At 40.0% G+C, this 14,285-nt stretch overlaps 1 protein-coding gene across 5 annotated transcripts in view; it reads right to left on the bottom strand.

The window, feature by feature from the left end:
• Positions 1–8,543, bottom strand: part of FAM199X (family with sequence similarity 199, X-linked) — a 605,277-nt gene extending 596,734 nt beyond the window's left edge. The window contains exons 1-3 of one of the 5 annotated variants that reach the window (XM_044057577.1): positions 8,178–8,543; positions 7,793–7,886; positions 4,084–4,272 (exon numbers count right to left, since the gene is read on the bottom strand). In XM_044057577.1, coding sequence (XP_043913512.1) covers positions 4,084–4,250 — 167 coding nt within the window. In that variant the 5' untranslated portion in view covers positions 4,251–4,272; positions 7,793–7,886; positions 8,178–8,543. The other 4 variants (XM_044057576.1, XM_044057575.1, XM_044057578.1 and 1 more) reach the window with 4 other exon arrangements.
• Between the last annotated feature and the right edge of the window lie 5,742 nt (positions 8,544–14,285).

Genomic DNA, 14,285 nt, shown 5'->3' with positions numbered 1-14,285 from the left:
TTTGCAAACCACCTAGTGATATAGGGGTTGATGCCTATTTTTGTGAGTTTATCAATAATTCCCGAATGGGGAATGGTATCAAAGGCCTTGGCCAGATCGGGTCTATATTACGTTATCGAATATTTACATCAAACGTGATATGGTCGACACCATATGTTCAAAGTTGCAAGTATTCAAAAAGTAAGTAAAACAAAATTAAAAAACAGGAAAAACTTACCTGAACATTTTAAGCAGGGGGGCAAGCCGCCCTGCACCCACCAACGCTCTTTAAATATACAAACTCCGAGATTGCACTACAGTGCAGTAAATGGAAATCTTCTCTACGGGGATGTCCACTTTTGTTTTTGAATACTTGCAACTTCGAACATATGGTGTCGACCATACAACATTTAATGTTGTTAGTATTCGATAACGTAATGTAGACCCAGCCAGATCGAGGTAGGCTGTATGAACTGCCTTGCCCTCATCCACAGCTCTGGTGACTGACTCAGAGAAGTCAACCAAGTTGAACAGGCATGATCTACCTTTCACAAAACCAAATTGCATGGGATCTAGAGTTTGGAGATTCTCTATATTCTTGTTAATAAGGTCCATGATGATGCGCTCCATAGCCTTACATATCAGACTTATCAGGCTAATGGGGTGATAACTTCCAGGGTCTGTAGTCGCTCCCCCTTTATGGAGAGGGATGACTGTAGCAGTGCGTCATTCGGTAGGGACAAATCCTGAGGTGAGGCTGTGACTGAACAATTCACTGTGTAGTTCATGAAGAACACATCCAGGGATATTGTCGGGTCCCATGAAAGCTGTATTCTTGGCCATGGACAATGCAGCTTTAACCTGTGCTGCAGTAATGCTGGGTGCCTGGCATTCCTCCGGTACTGCAAATGGTCCGGGGGGGGTAAAGTTGGCACTGAATCTGTAAGCCAGTATATGTTGGCAATATCCGTTGACTTAGTATAGAAGGTAGCATTGTGCAGCGACTCAGAGCAAACATGGGTATTGCCGTGGAGATTCCTGATATAACTATAGAAGGCTTTGTGGTTGTTTTTAGTGCCTGGCGCAATTCTGTCTTCATAGCTGGCTTTAGGTTTTGATGAGGGATCTCAACTTTTTGTGGAGGCTAATAAGGGAGTTTTTCCAGTCTTGGGACTTAAACAGAAGGAAGAAACTGTTGCAGAAAAAGTGTAGTGTTTAATAATGGCAGAAAAACACCAGATTAGCTTCCTTTTTTTTTGGAGGACAGCATCTTCGTTCTGTTGGGTATGGCTAGTTCCATGCACTTATGTACGTGTTCGTACAGTGCTTTGCTGTACGAGTCAGCAGTCATGCATCTATTTTCCACTGACATGGGTGCGGTGAAGTTAACCACCTCTGTTTTTAGGAGACCAAAGTCAGGTTTGGAGAAGTTTTTCATGGTGGTTACCTTTGCGGGGGGGGGGGGGGGGGTGGATTTCCATGGTGATTAGTTCGTGGTCAGATCTAACCAGGGAGGAATTGACTATTTGTGTAGAGCAACGGTTGTCCATGTTAGTAATAACCAGGTCAAGGATGTTGCTTCCTCTAGTGGGGGTAAGAATGAGCTGGTCCAGGGCATTGGAACTGAAGAATTCCAGGAAGCACTGGGCCGGTGTATTGGTGCATGAGCAGTTTTCCCAGTTGATGGAGGAGTAGTTGAAGTCACCTAGTATGGGAGTGTTGGGTTGGACCCTAACAGTTTCCAGGGTGCTTAGCAACATGGAGCGAGTCTTGGGACATGGTTGAGGACCTATAGCAGGCTATGACCTGAATCGCCATCTTACCCAATGTCAGTTGTACCTGAAGCATCTCAGATGCGTTATGCTGGGCTAGTAGTCTAGAGGTGTGAATATAGAGACACCACCACCTTTGGAGCTTTGGTCCATGTTCTGGGGCCAAAAGGTGTTAAATGAGTTACAGCCTGGTAGCGCAGGGGTGCTTTCTGCTGCTTTAAACCATGTCTCAGTTACAGCACGAGTGTCGATGTTCTCCATTTTGAGGACTGCTTTGAGCAAGTGTATCTAGCGTTGAGCAACATGACCCTCAGATTGCATTTATTTATAGCGGTTACGGTGGTAATTTGGTCTTTGGAACATTGCCTAAAAAAGGCACTATAGGGGTGGCAAGAGCCTTAGCCAGTATCCGGAAACCCAGGGGTGACAGATGCAGTAATAAACAGATAATACCAATATCTAGCTAGAGGCCAGGAATAAAGGTAGGCTGTATATACAGATAGTACTAAGCTCAAACAGACACTGTTCTAAACTCACATACCTAACTCTTATATGCAAATATTGCACTAAACTTAGAAGGGCTAATGGGATGGAAGGGGAAGATAGAGGAGTAAGAGAGGAGACTGAGTGAGTAGTATATGTGGTAGTGACAGGAAGCTAGGTGTAAGTCAAGTTGGATATGAATTTGGAGTGGAGATGAAGTGAGGTAGTTAAGCATGTTATAACAGGTCTGAAAGATTGAGTGAGGATGGAAGGGGAGAGTAAAGGGTAAGCCCGAGCCTGCAGAGGAAGCAATCCAATGATCAGACACAGTGTGACGTAGGGTGGCTAGGGCAGGGCAGAGAAACGGGAGGTAAAAGGAAGGTTACTAGTCATGATTGGTGCATGGGCATAACCAGAGACTTTTTAAGTCAGTTTTTAGTGGTCTTGAAGTGACTGCAAGAAGGTAAGTGTGGTTATGGGGGGAGGGGGGGTTGTTCCATAATGTGGACATGTCGGAGGAGAATAGTGCTTCCCCCGCTGAGTTCTTGTGTTTGGTCAACAGAAGTAGATTTTTGCTGCTGGAGTGTAGTGGTCTAGTTGAGCAGTAGGGCTGGAGAAGGTTTTGAAGAGATGGGACTTTAAGAGGATGGTTTACTAACTTGTGTGTGAGAGAGAGTTGATTCAGGTGAAGAGGTTGAGGGAGTTCAAGCCAGTCAAGTTCTCTAAGTGAGATACAGTGGTGGCTGCGATAAGCTGCACCAGTGGCAAACAATGTTATTGTAGCAAGCCTTGTGCTTGTTTAGGTCTGTTTGTCTAAGGTAGGCAAGCACAGGGAAGGCGTAGAGTAAAGTAGAGATTAGGTGAGAACTGGCAGCAGAAATTTTGGCTGCCTTGGTGAGGAATCGTTTGTTTCTGTACAACGCACCTAGTTTTTTTGTGAACCTTTTTATGATAAGAGAAATGTGAGTGCCAAATCTGAGACTTATCAATCTCAACATCAAGTAGTTGGCGTGTTCTGTTGGGGAGATGACGGTATTGTCTTTGGCTAGAATATTAAAGTGGGGGATAATTGGGTTAGATTTGGTGGGTTGGAAGATAAGGAGATTAGACTTGCTCAGGTTGAGTAATAACTGAGCATTAGACAGCCAGTTTTCTACAGATGAAAAGGCTTCCTGTGTGATCTTGTGAAGTTTGGTACAGTTGGGGCTGAGCAGATGAGGGTGGAGTCATCTGCATACTGTACAAGAGAAGCATGCTTGGTGGCTGTGAATAGATCATTGGTGAAGAGTAAGAATAGTAGGGGACCAAAGATGGAGCCTTGGGGAACACCGAGTGTTACAGGAAGTCAAGGAGAAAGGTCATTATACTAGACAACGGACTGGTTTCACAGCTAGCCAACTGGCTGCCAACAATCAGTAGCTGAATGGGAAAAGGATAGGTTAGTGAGAACAAAGATTAGCAATTTGTGTGAGACCATGTCAAAAGCCTTGGACAGATCCAGAAATATAGCAGAGGAAAACAGGCCATTATTTTAATGATGAAGGATCTCAGCTAACATGCCACATCTTAAAAACACCACCAACCACAAAAACTATGACAGAGGATCCACCTAAACCAGGCCTCTAATAACCTACAGAGCAATGCTCGGCATCACTAATAAAAAATTTGTTTACAGAACAGGCTGGTTTATCAGAGCAGTCATAGGCCACTTATTTTACCACACAACAATTACAACGTGAATTACATTTTGGTGAAGAAATGAAAGTGGATTGTATTTCTACTCCACACAAACACCCTGAGAAGAATATAAGCTTCTACTACACAAGTACACATCAAAACAGTACATCACCTGTTTGTATGGAACCGATGGAGAGGATCTGTTCTGTGACAGGAGGACAGCTGCCAACCCAAGTCACTAACGTTAAAAGTGCCCTCCTCGCTGATGCTCCCTCGCTGCGACAACAAAGGGAACGGCTCTTCAGGGGCAAGAAACTTCTCAAATAAACCTTCGGCCATTTCAAAACCACAAACTTCAAATCTAAAAAAAGAGAAAAGCCCAGGTGACACTTAACAAAACAGCAATTGCTGGTGGGCCATTGAGATATCTAATTTCTGGCCCATTGCCATCTTTTCCCCTCTCTCAAAATTATTGGAAAAATGCATCCATACACACAGCATCTCTTAAAGAAACAATTACTAACCAATACTCAACACGGTTTAAGACCAGCCCACAGTATGACAACTCTCCTCCTAACTTTTACAGATAACATAAATAAAGCCAGCGATAGCTATAAACTCATACATTCCTTATTCCTAGACTCATCAAAAGCTTTTGAGACCGTTTCATACAAATCACCTATCACAACTCTTCACAACAAGTATGTCACAACCTACTCCTTAGTGATTTAACTATTACCTGTCGGAATGGTACCAAGCGGTTAAATGGAATTTAACTCTTTCCCTTACCTACTCGTCATTACAGGTGTAGCACAAGGCTCTGTAATTTGTCCACCTCTATTTAATAGCTTTATAAAGCATCTTCATAGTTCCATACAACATGCACCACATGTACAGTATGCAGATGATTGTACCCCAATCTGCGTCTCAGACAAAATAGAACACTTAGAAGAGATTACACAATATGCCTTTAACTATACTGAAAACTGGCTTTGTAACCACCAATTCCTTCTTAATCCAGAGAAAACCAAACTCCTATTATTTTTCATAAATTACTTACCCATGAGAAAAATAACTTTCAGATCACATCACTACACAACAAGCCAAATGAAGTAGGCATTATTGTATCCTTGTACCCCTCTTGGTCAGACTGCATAGAAGCGGGAGTGGTTTGTGTAAATAACATGCCAAATGGCCTTGATGTCACTGACATCATGTATACATTGGTTGGTAACTGACACATATGGAAATTGTTATGCCATCTCTTCATATGTGAATGTAGATACCAGTTATTTGAATTAACACAGAAAATATATCCTGATCTCTACACTCTGTTTCTGATCACTGTTCTAGGAGCCCCGAGCCCCCCACCCCAATGAAAATGGGAACTACCCAATAAGCTCTATCCACACATCAAATTAATATTAATAGAGAAAATATGCACACTTGTGAGAATATACTGAAATGTACTGGCAAAGGAACGAGACATTCATTTTGTTACTTACCAGCACTCTGGAGAATAAATGCCTAAGCAAGTCATGCAAACCAGTGCAAAAAAAAAGACACGATTAAAAGACAAGGGCCAAGTGCATGAGCATGGTAGTTTATATTATTATTCACAGAACTTAAAAGTAGTTACGTTTTACTTAATCAGCTCAAATCAGCTCACAGTTAATCAATAATGAATGACATTTCACAATAAAACTAAACGAGAACAATGTGATAAATACCAATGTTCCTGCTACATACAACAGATGCAGAAAAATGTTTTTTGTAAAACTACCATTACAAGAAATGAAATTCACACAACTGCACTACAAGTGAAATTTTTTCCCCTAAAAACTGTTATGACAGCAAAGGAAGACAAATAATTTGGGACCAAATTTATCCCACAGACTTCCTTAAAATGGCAACAAACATACTGTAAAGACTTCAGTGTGTAACACAACTTCTACATCTTGCCAACACGCACTCGCTTAGCTTACCAGTAGCAAAGGTGATAAACTAGCTACAACTGCCATCTGAACCAGAACATTTTACATAACCACAGAACTGTACAACAGATGAAATGAGATCTACAAACCCTGCCATTCTGAAATAGGAATATGTACTACTCAGCAATAAGAGCTAAAAGATGTGATCAACTGCAAGCATAAACCTTTTTCATATTAACTTTTAACAATTTTCCTTCTTAGTAATAAAAACTGCTCAAAGAGTTTTAACAACCAGTGATTTTTAAGGTACATATTAAGTGATGAGCAACGTTACAAGCGTGACTGTTACAACTACTGCAGTGCTGTACAATGCATCTAGCTTTCATAAAAATACAAAAGTCTCGACTGGATGTCCTGTTCTTTAAGATAAAGCCTTGTTCTCTGCTCAATGTACTGACTTGCCGAATACCTTATAAATGAGCCCTGTGAGGACACTTCCATGAACATTCATTAAAATTTCATATAAGTCACCCAGTGTTGCTCACTGGGTGGTGGGAGGGATTTGGGCAGGCACTGCTGCTGCGCATCCACAAACGGTACAAGGATACAATTAAACCCTGAAGTAGTGTCCCACGCAAAACTGCTAAGGACTGCAATAAATAACAATTCAAATATTACTTCCACAAGCAGAGCAATAGAAAAAAACACTCACAAAAAACAAGAAATGCTTTACAGAGCCCAAAAATTCCTTACTGCATCTACCAGTCATTCTTGCCACTACATACCTACTTTCCCTCTATCATACGGCTCTCCCATCTTGACTCATCTCCAGGCCACCCTAAAATCTAAACAAGAACAGTGTTACAATGTAGCTAGATTTGCAGTTCATACAAACCACAAAACACATCACTGTTTTGCACAAAAAACTCTAAATTAGTTAGTATTATCACATTACTAAATTATATCCAGCGTCTCTCAACACTTTTTATATTTAATACCACTTCCTGCCCAGCTACAAGTACAATTTTCCACTTTCCCAAATCATCACCTTCAATCTTCTGACAAAAATCTACTTGACATCTACAAGCCTTACAAAAACTGCAGTAAGTCTGTACTCACACTGTGTAGCAAAACTCTGAAATACAATCCCTGTACTAGTCAAGGCAATACATGACATTCAATTACTTAAGCTGCAACTAAAAGGATTCTTCTCTGATTCCTGGCTTTACACTTGCTGCCCTCCCTGCTAAAATTTCAGTTACTTTGCTTCCAATAACTATACATATAATTCTGTCCATTTCCTTGTTTTTTATTTATGTTATTCTTCTCTTCCTTTCTCTTAATATTGATTTTACTCATTGTTTCTCCTCCCTCTCATATCTACTTCACTCATATCTCTTAACTGTCCAGAGTTTTGCAGAATGGCCAGATTTTTGTGTCATGTTTTGGTCTGGTTTCTCATACAATTATGGGTTTCTGAAAAATACCTGGCAAATCACTGGGGGCTGAAGTCAGAAAATAATGAAAGACATCTGAGTTTGACATCATACCCCTCAGAAAATTCATGCTGTTGCAAAACCTGTTAATCTATCAACTTTCTAGTTTTATAAGTGCAATACTTAAAAGTGTCCCTATTTTGGGGTCTTTGTCCTCATTATTTGTGGTTTTGCCACATCTGTTGCTCTAAAAGGTTGAAAGGTAGGACTCCACTTGTTAGTTCCAGCAAATGCTTTTCCTCACTCTCACCTCTCTTCTTCCCCATCTACTGAATTTTCCAGTGTGACATTTGCGTTGTAAGTAAACTCTTGCACGTATAATCTGTAAACGTGTTTCAGTGCTACACGGCATTGTGTTATTTTAATGGTGCTATATGTGTCTATTCTACATATATGTACACTAACACTTATTTCAATCTACAGTATAGTGTAATTTAATGTCAATGTTCACCTATATATATTAATTTTCTGTTCTTTTATTTGTGGAGCTGTTCTTCCAGGGCCTCCGCTGAAAACAGAAGCAATTATCCGGTCGGAATTGCCTACTGAACAAACAACAATAAATAAATAAATAACAACGCCTTAAACATGGCCAACGTCAGCAAAAACAAACGAAGCACCAAGTGTACGGAACCTGCCTTTCAAAAACAACAAAAATCACACAGCGGTCTCACGTTTAAAATAACGTCTCCACCTGGTTTAATAAAGTACAAAACCATACCATTTTGCGATGGCAATGAAAAAGGAGAAAGAGAATCCTGCACTCTACATTCGTTGATAATAAACACATAATATTTAAAGACATTCTTAATAAGAATCAACTCAATTAATATTACTAGCAATTATTCCAGTCGGTGACGTTTCCGGTAAACATCTGCAACGTATGGAACCAAATTCCACTACGGGTTCTACAAGTATACTTTAAATATATAAAAAGTTACTGGCCCAAATTTACCACCCTGCAGATTAGTATACAATTAATCCGAATACACAAGGGCGGACAGTAAGCACGATCACTGGGTTTGTCAGATTGTATTGAGCGGACAGCAAAACGCAGGAAACGCACATATTACAAGTGAACAACTACGGCGGAAAAACACGGATTTATCACAGCACAATTTCAGAAGCCATCCAGCTCAAAGCGAATCCTTTGCATGTAAACTGACACAGGTGCCATTACTCAGAAATGCGGCACAAACCGGCCGCCCTCTACCGGGTTGGATGAGTTACTGCCATTAGCAGTTCCGTCTTTCCACAAAAATAAATCCCTAATTTTTACCGCGGGTTGCCACCTGTCCGTTTTTGAGCAGTGCAGCCCCTCTGCGGGGAATCGTGTCGTGCAAAACTAACTAAATAAATAATGACAAATGTCCAGATATTTTTGGACAAAAAGAGAACAAAAGCAAAAACTGCACCATGGTTTTCTAAAGAGCCTTGACTCAAAATTGCCTGTAGAAACAAATTATTGGGCTTTATGGCGTTCTACTAAAGACCCCCACCATCAAATTAAATATAGGCAATCTAGGAACGAAACCAAAAAATCCATTTTACAAGACAAAAAAAATACTACTGCAACTTACAGACAGTAAATCAAAACAACCCTCAAAAGTTTTGGGCAGGATTGAATAGTCTACTTCATCCTGGACAAACTTCTACCCCCATCCCAGCTGCTACTATTGATAAACCCCTGAGGATGTTTCAGATAGTTTTAACCGATTAGTTACTGAGACAATTCAAGCCCTAGCAAGCCAACTACCTCCTAGCTCCCCTGGTCATGAAAGTACCACCCGAAGAAAACTACTCTCATTCAGCTTCCAACCAGTGGCCACTTCACTTATCCGTACCTTGATCACAAAATTAAAACCCACCACACTCTCTGCTGATCAGCTTCCCGCCAAGTACCTCCAAAAATCAGCTGATGCTATTGCCTACCCAGTATCAATACTAATTAATCAAACCATAACAGAAGCTAGCATTCCCACCATCTAGAAAATATCCTGTGTAATCCCACTTCATAAAGGAGACAGCTCTACTGAATTCTCCAATTATAGACCAATAGCCATACTCTCTACACTTGCAAAGATTATGGAAAAAAGTATTCAGACAACTCATGCACCACCTAATCCAAAATCACATCATGGCAGGTACCCAACATGGCTTCTATCCGCACCACACCACTACTTCAGCCCTACTAGCTTTCACCAACACCATAAACCATAATCGCAACAACACATATCCTCCGCCCTCTTCTTGAATCTTTCCGAGACATTCAACATGGTTGACCACCAACTTCTAATACACACCCTGCAAACATTCTGTCTAGATACCAAGGCCCTTCAATGGTTTACATCCTACCTGAATGGGAGACAGCAGGCTATTCTTTGGCAGTAGTAATGCAACACCCTTGGAGTACCACAAGGCTCTATACTAGGGCCCCTGCTGTTTTCCATCTTCATTAATGACCTGTATACTGCCATCCCAAAAGTCAGCTGTATTCAATACACTGATGACTCCACCCTGATCTGCTCTGCCACATCTCCAACAAACTTATGGTCTGCTACCCAATCCACCTTTAACACTATAGAAAACTGGCTTTCTGAATATCATTTGATACTAAATCCAAAAAAAATGAAATGCTGTTAGTCTCACCAACACAAAGGTCTCCTGCTTTTACCTTTACCATAAATGCAAATGATGGCACATTAATCTCCCCTGATCCCTCTACAAAACTACTAGATGTTATTATAGATAACAATCTAAAATTCGACCTACATGTAAACCAATCGATCAAAACCATCAATAATAAACTAGGGTCACTTTACAGAATAAAAGCTTTCCTAACCCCTCCAGCAAAAATTACCTTAGCTCGCTCTCACCTTCTCTCAACACTTCTGTATGCATCCCCTATACTCTCTAATATAAACAAGACTGTACTTAAACTCTCAACCTGCTATAACCACATTGCCAGGTTTGCCACTGGGCTGCCTTTTAGAACACATCATTGCATCAATCTTATCCAGCTTGGGTGGCTTGAACTACCCAGTCTAATTCAGTATAACTAACTGATCATGGCTTATAAAATCCTTTATAATCCAAATAATACTCCTGCACTTAAAAATCTTATCACCCACTATCACAACCTGTGACTGCTTAGATCCTCTAGCAGACTACTAATTCAGACAAGCAAAATTAACAATGCAGCTGGTGACTCTCTCTTTGCAAACTCTGTAGGCAGATCCTGGAACTCACTTCCAGCTGACATTACTTTACTCTCCACCCTAGGTCAATTTAAAACTAGACATAAACAACATCTGGCACTAAACTGGCGATGTAATTGTATCAAGCTAACGCTCTTTTAGATTCTGTGTAAAATCTATTAATCAGCTACTGTTTAATTTACCCCTGGCTTTCACCAGGGTTTAACTCTAACCTGTTTAACATGTTTATTATTGTTTGCTTATGTACTGTTTGTCAAAATTATAATTGTAACATATTTTTAATGTTTCTGTTTACCTTGAAGCTTTTCTCCCTGGGCCTCCGCTGAAAATGGACATGCATCCAGTCAGACTATCCCGCTCAACAAATGTAAAATAAAAAAAATAAAATAAATAAATAAAAATGTTTTCTTTAATAGCTGAGTAACTGTAACATTGTTATTTTGTATATGAAACACCTAAATAATAAACAGCATCAAATCTCTAATGCTATAAGAATAAGCTTTTATTTTTGGAAAATAAACTTAAATTCTATACTTTGCACTGGCTACGGATATGGGTTTGTCCTACAAAATCCCATGTTTCCACAAAAATGTCAAATAATAATAATAATAAAATGTCCTTTAGATGTTTGAAAAGGTGGCAACCCCATTTCATTTATTTATTTATTTATCTGACATTTGTTAACTGGGAAAGTCTGACTGGATCAGGAACCCATTTTCAGCGGAGGCCCAGGGAGAAAATCTCCACAAATTAACTGACAAAAAGAAACTGTACAGAGATAATTAAATTTACATGTGGGAGTGTAGCTTACAGTAAATTACAAGGAAGACCTATTGCATTCAGATAGCTGTTATACATTATACAGTAACATTCGCAAACAAGAAATAAAGAGATATAAGTTGATACAATTAGTTTATTACAATCTTTTAGGTAGGCAGTTGGTGTACATTATGAACATTTATTTAGACTGATGTCAGCTACAAATATTGTTAGGTAGAGTAGACTGTAAGTATACTTTTTAAAAGGAGGTGGTTAAAAAGTTAATTAGCTAATGTATAACAGTAAAGCTAGTAGCTAAATTACAGGGAGAAATGGCGAAGCTTAGTCACGTATCAGTTAACTCTATCTGCTATATCCTTTGAAGGGGGAGAGGGAAGAAAGCATGGTAGGGTAAAGTAGAGTAAAAAAGGGAAGGGGGGCAGGGGTGGGGGGAGGAAGGAAGAAAGCATAGGAGCTTAAAAGGAGGGGAATGTAAGGAGGGAGGTAAGAATAGGGTAGCTAGGTTGTTGTGCAGGGGCAGATGCTTGTGTCTATGAGATGTGTTTTTAATGTGAGTTTAAAAATCTTGAGGTTTGTTATAGCTCTGGTGTTGCTGGTAATGCATTCCAGAGTTTTGCTACAGAGTAGGAGTGTAGACACTGACCAGCTTTTTGGTCTGTGTAGGGTTACTAGTTGCTTGTCTTCAGATTGGAGGGTCCTGGTAGGTATGTAGATTTGGAGGAGTGGGTTACGTGCTGGGCAGTTATTGGGTTGATATATAACTTTGAGTGCTATGTTGAGTTGTAAGTGGTCTAGGAGGATTGTTAGTTTGAGCCAGTTGAGGGCACTGAAAGCAATGCAATGGTGTGTGTTATGGGGTGCATTTGTAGCAAATTTAACAATTTTATTACAGCAGGATTCAAGTTTGTTTTTGGGTAGTTTGAATGTTTGTCAGAATGGGTGCACCATAGAGGAGAGAGGGGAGCAGGTAAGTAGTGGCCAGGGCGGTTTTGGTGGCTGAGTTCATGAGGATTTTGTGCTGGTAGAGCATTCCTAGTTTGCGGTATTTTTTTTTTTTTATTGCATTTTGGATATGTAGATCAAAGGAAAGCTTATTGTCTATGGTCACTCCTAGTAGTTTGGCATGAGAAACAAATTCTATTTGAGTATTGTTTAAAAAAAGATTTTAAATTCAGCTGAGAGATTTTTTGTGAAAAGGAGGATTTTGGTTTTATTTGGGTTCAGCAGGAGTTGTGCATTGTTTAGCCAGGTCTCTATGGAAGTGAAGGCAGTTTGGGTTAGGTGCAGAATATATTTTATATTGGTGGAGGAGAAAATGATAGTAGAATCGTCAACATACTGTGTTAGGGAGCTTTGGTGGGAGTCGGTATGAAGGTTGTTAATGAAGATGTTGAAAAGTAATGGTCCAAGAATGAACCTCTGAGGAACGCTTGTGTTATTAGGAATAATTGGAGAGGGTTCTTTGCCATTTTACACATTATCTGCCTGTTAAGTAGCTATTGAACTATTGTTGAGATGTAGGGGAGAGTCTAAGGAGAGTTTTTGTAGTAGTTTTGGGTGGAAAATGGTATCGAAGGCCTGGGATCAAGAAGTATTGGTGAGGTTAGAAGTCTCGCATCCCTGGCTTTATTTACTGTGTCGTGAAGGAGATTAATGCAGTAGTTACTAACTAATGTGATGGTTTGAAATCGTGTTGGGTGGGGGTAAGTAAATTGTTTTGTAGAGTACGATTAAGTAGTCGTTTGTGTATGTATGCATTTCAGCATTTCCCAATTTAGCCTTGTGTTGAAAATCTAGTCTGCATACCTCTTAACTGCCCCATATTTTCCTGGACGTCCCAGATTTTCACTCAGATTTTAGCTCTGTCTGTCTTAATTACCACATAAAACTGGTGACTTCCAAAATGCGATGAATTACACGTAATAAATAATGAAAATAAGACTTATACACTTTTTTGGTTCAGAAAATGTATATTCATTCACATTCTCTTATTCTGTCAGTATTTCAGGTTAATAGTACTGTTTTACAATTGTCCCAGCTTACTTCTGGAGTTGTCCCTGATTCCCTGACATCTATGAATCCAATTAAAGCCTTCTTTTGGCTTTTCCCAATTAGGGGTCGCCACAGTGGATCACCTTGTCCGCTCATGATTGGCAGTGGAGTTTTACGGTGTCGAGTTGCCAGCCCAGCGCCCAACCTTCCACTGAAGGCACACACATGCACTCACGCTTAAAGCCAATTTAGAGTGTCCAATCCACCTACAGCATATCTTTGAGATGTGGGAGGAAGCCGAAGCACCCGGAGGAAACTCAGGCGGCGACAGGGAGGACGTGCAGACGCCAAGCAGAAGGCACCGAGTCGAGGATCGGACGAAGAGCCTCTTGCTGTGAGGCGGCAACGGAAATCACTGGACCAACCTCACGCTAAATAATGTCTAATAATATTAATTCATCAGCAAAACTTTTATAAGTAAAAAATATCACATTTTATCCGTTACGTGAGCCTCCTAGCTGAATATATTAATAAATGTTCCACATTTTACCGGTTTGTTCCACATTTGGAGAGACGGGATTTCGCTTTTTAGAGATTTAAGGTTGAGACCTATGGTATTATATAACTTTAAAATTATTAAATGCACGTTATTCCTTTATATAATTGCTTTGCCTCTAGTCACTTATTTATATAACAAAGTCGTGAACAAAAATGAGACCTTGGCGCTGCCTATTTCGTCCATACCGCAAAACCTCATTGCTAAAGAATTCTGAACAAAGCTAAAAACAAAGTTATAGGAAAATGCCCAAAAATCAGGAGCAGTTTTAATTACTACTCTGACATTAAAGGTTACGTGAATAATACACAAGTGCGAAACTCTAAGGGCTGACGTAACTTATTATCCGTAATCCTCATAGCTCTCAACCTTCCATGTCCAAAATGAGTAACACTAGT

This window comes from Protopterus annectens, chromosome 15.part0 (assembly GCF_019279795.1).
Source record: "Protopterus annectens isolate FY-2018-M chromosome 15.part0, PAN1.0, whole genome shotgun sequence".
Lineage (NCBI taxonomy): Eukaryota > Metazoa > Chordata > Ceratodontiformes > Protopteridae > Protopterus > Protopterus annectens.
This window is presented reverse-complemented; position numbering and strand designations above follow the sequence as displayed.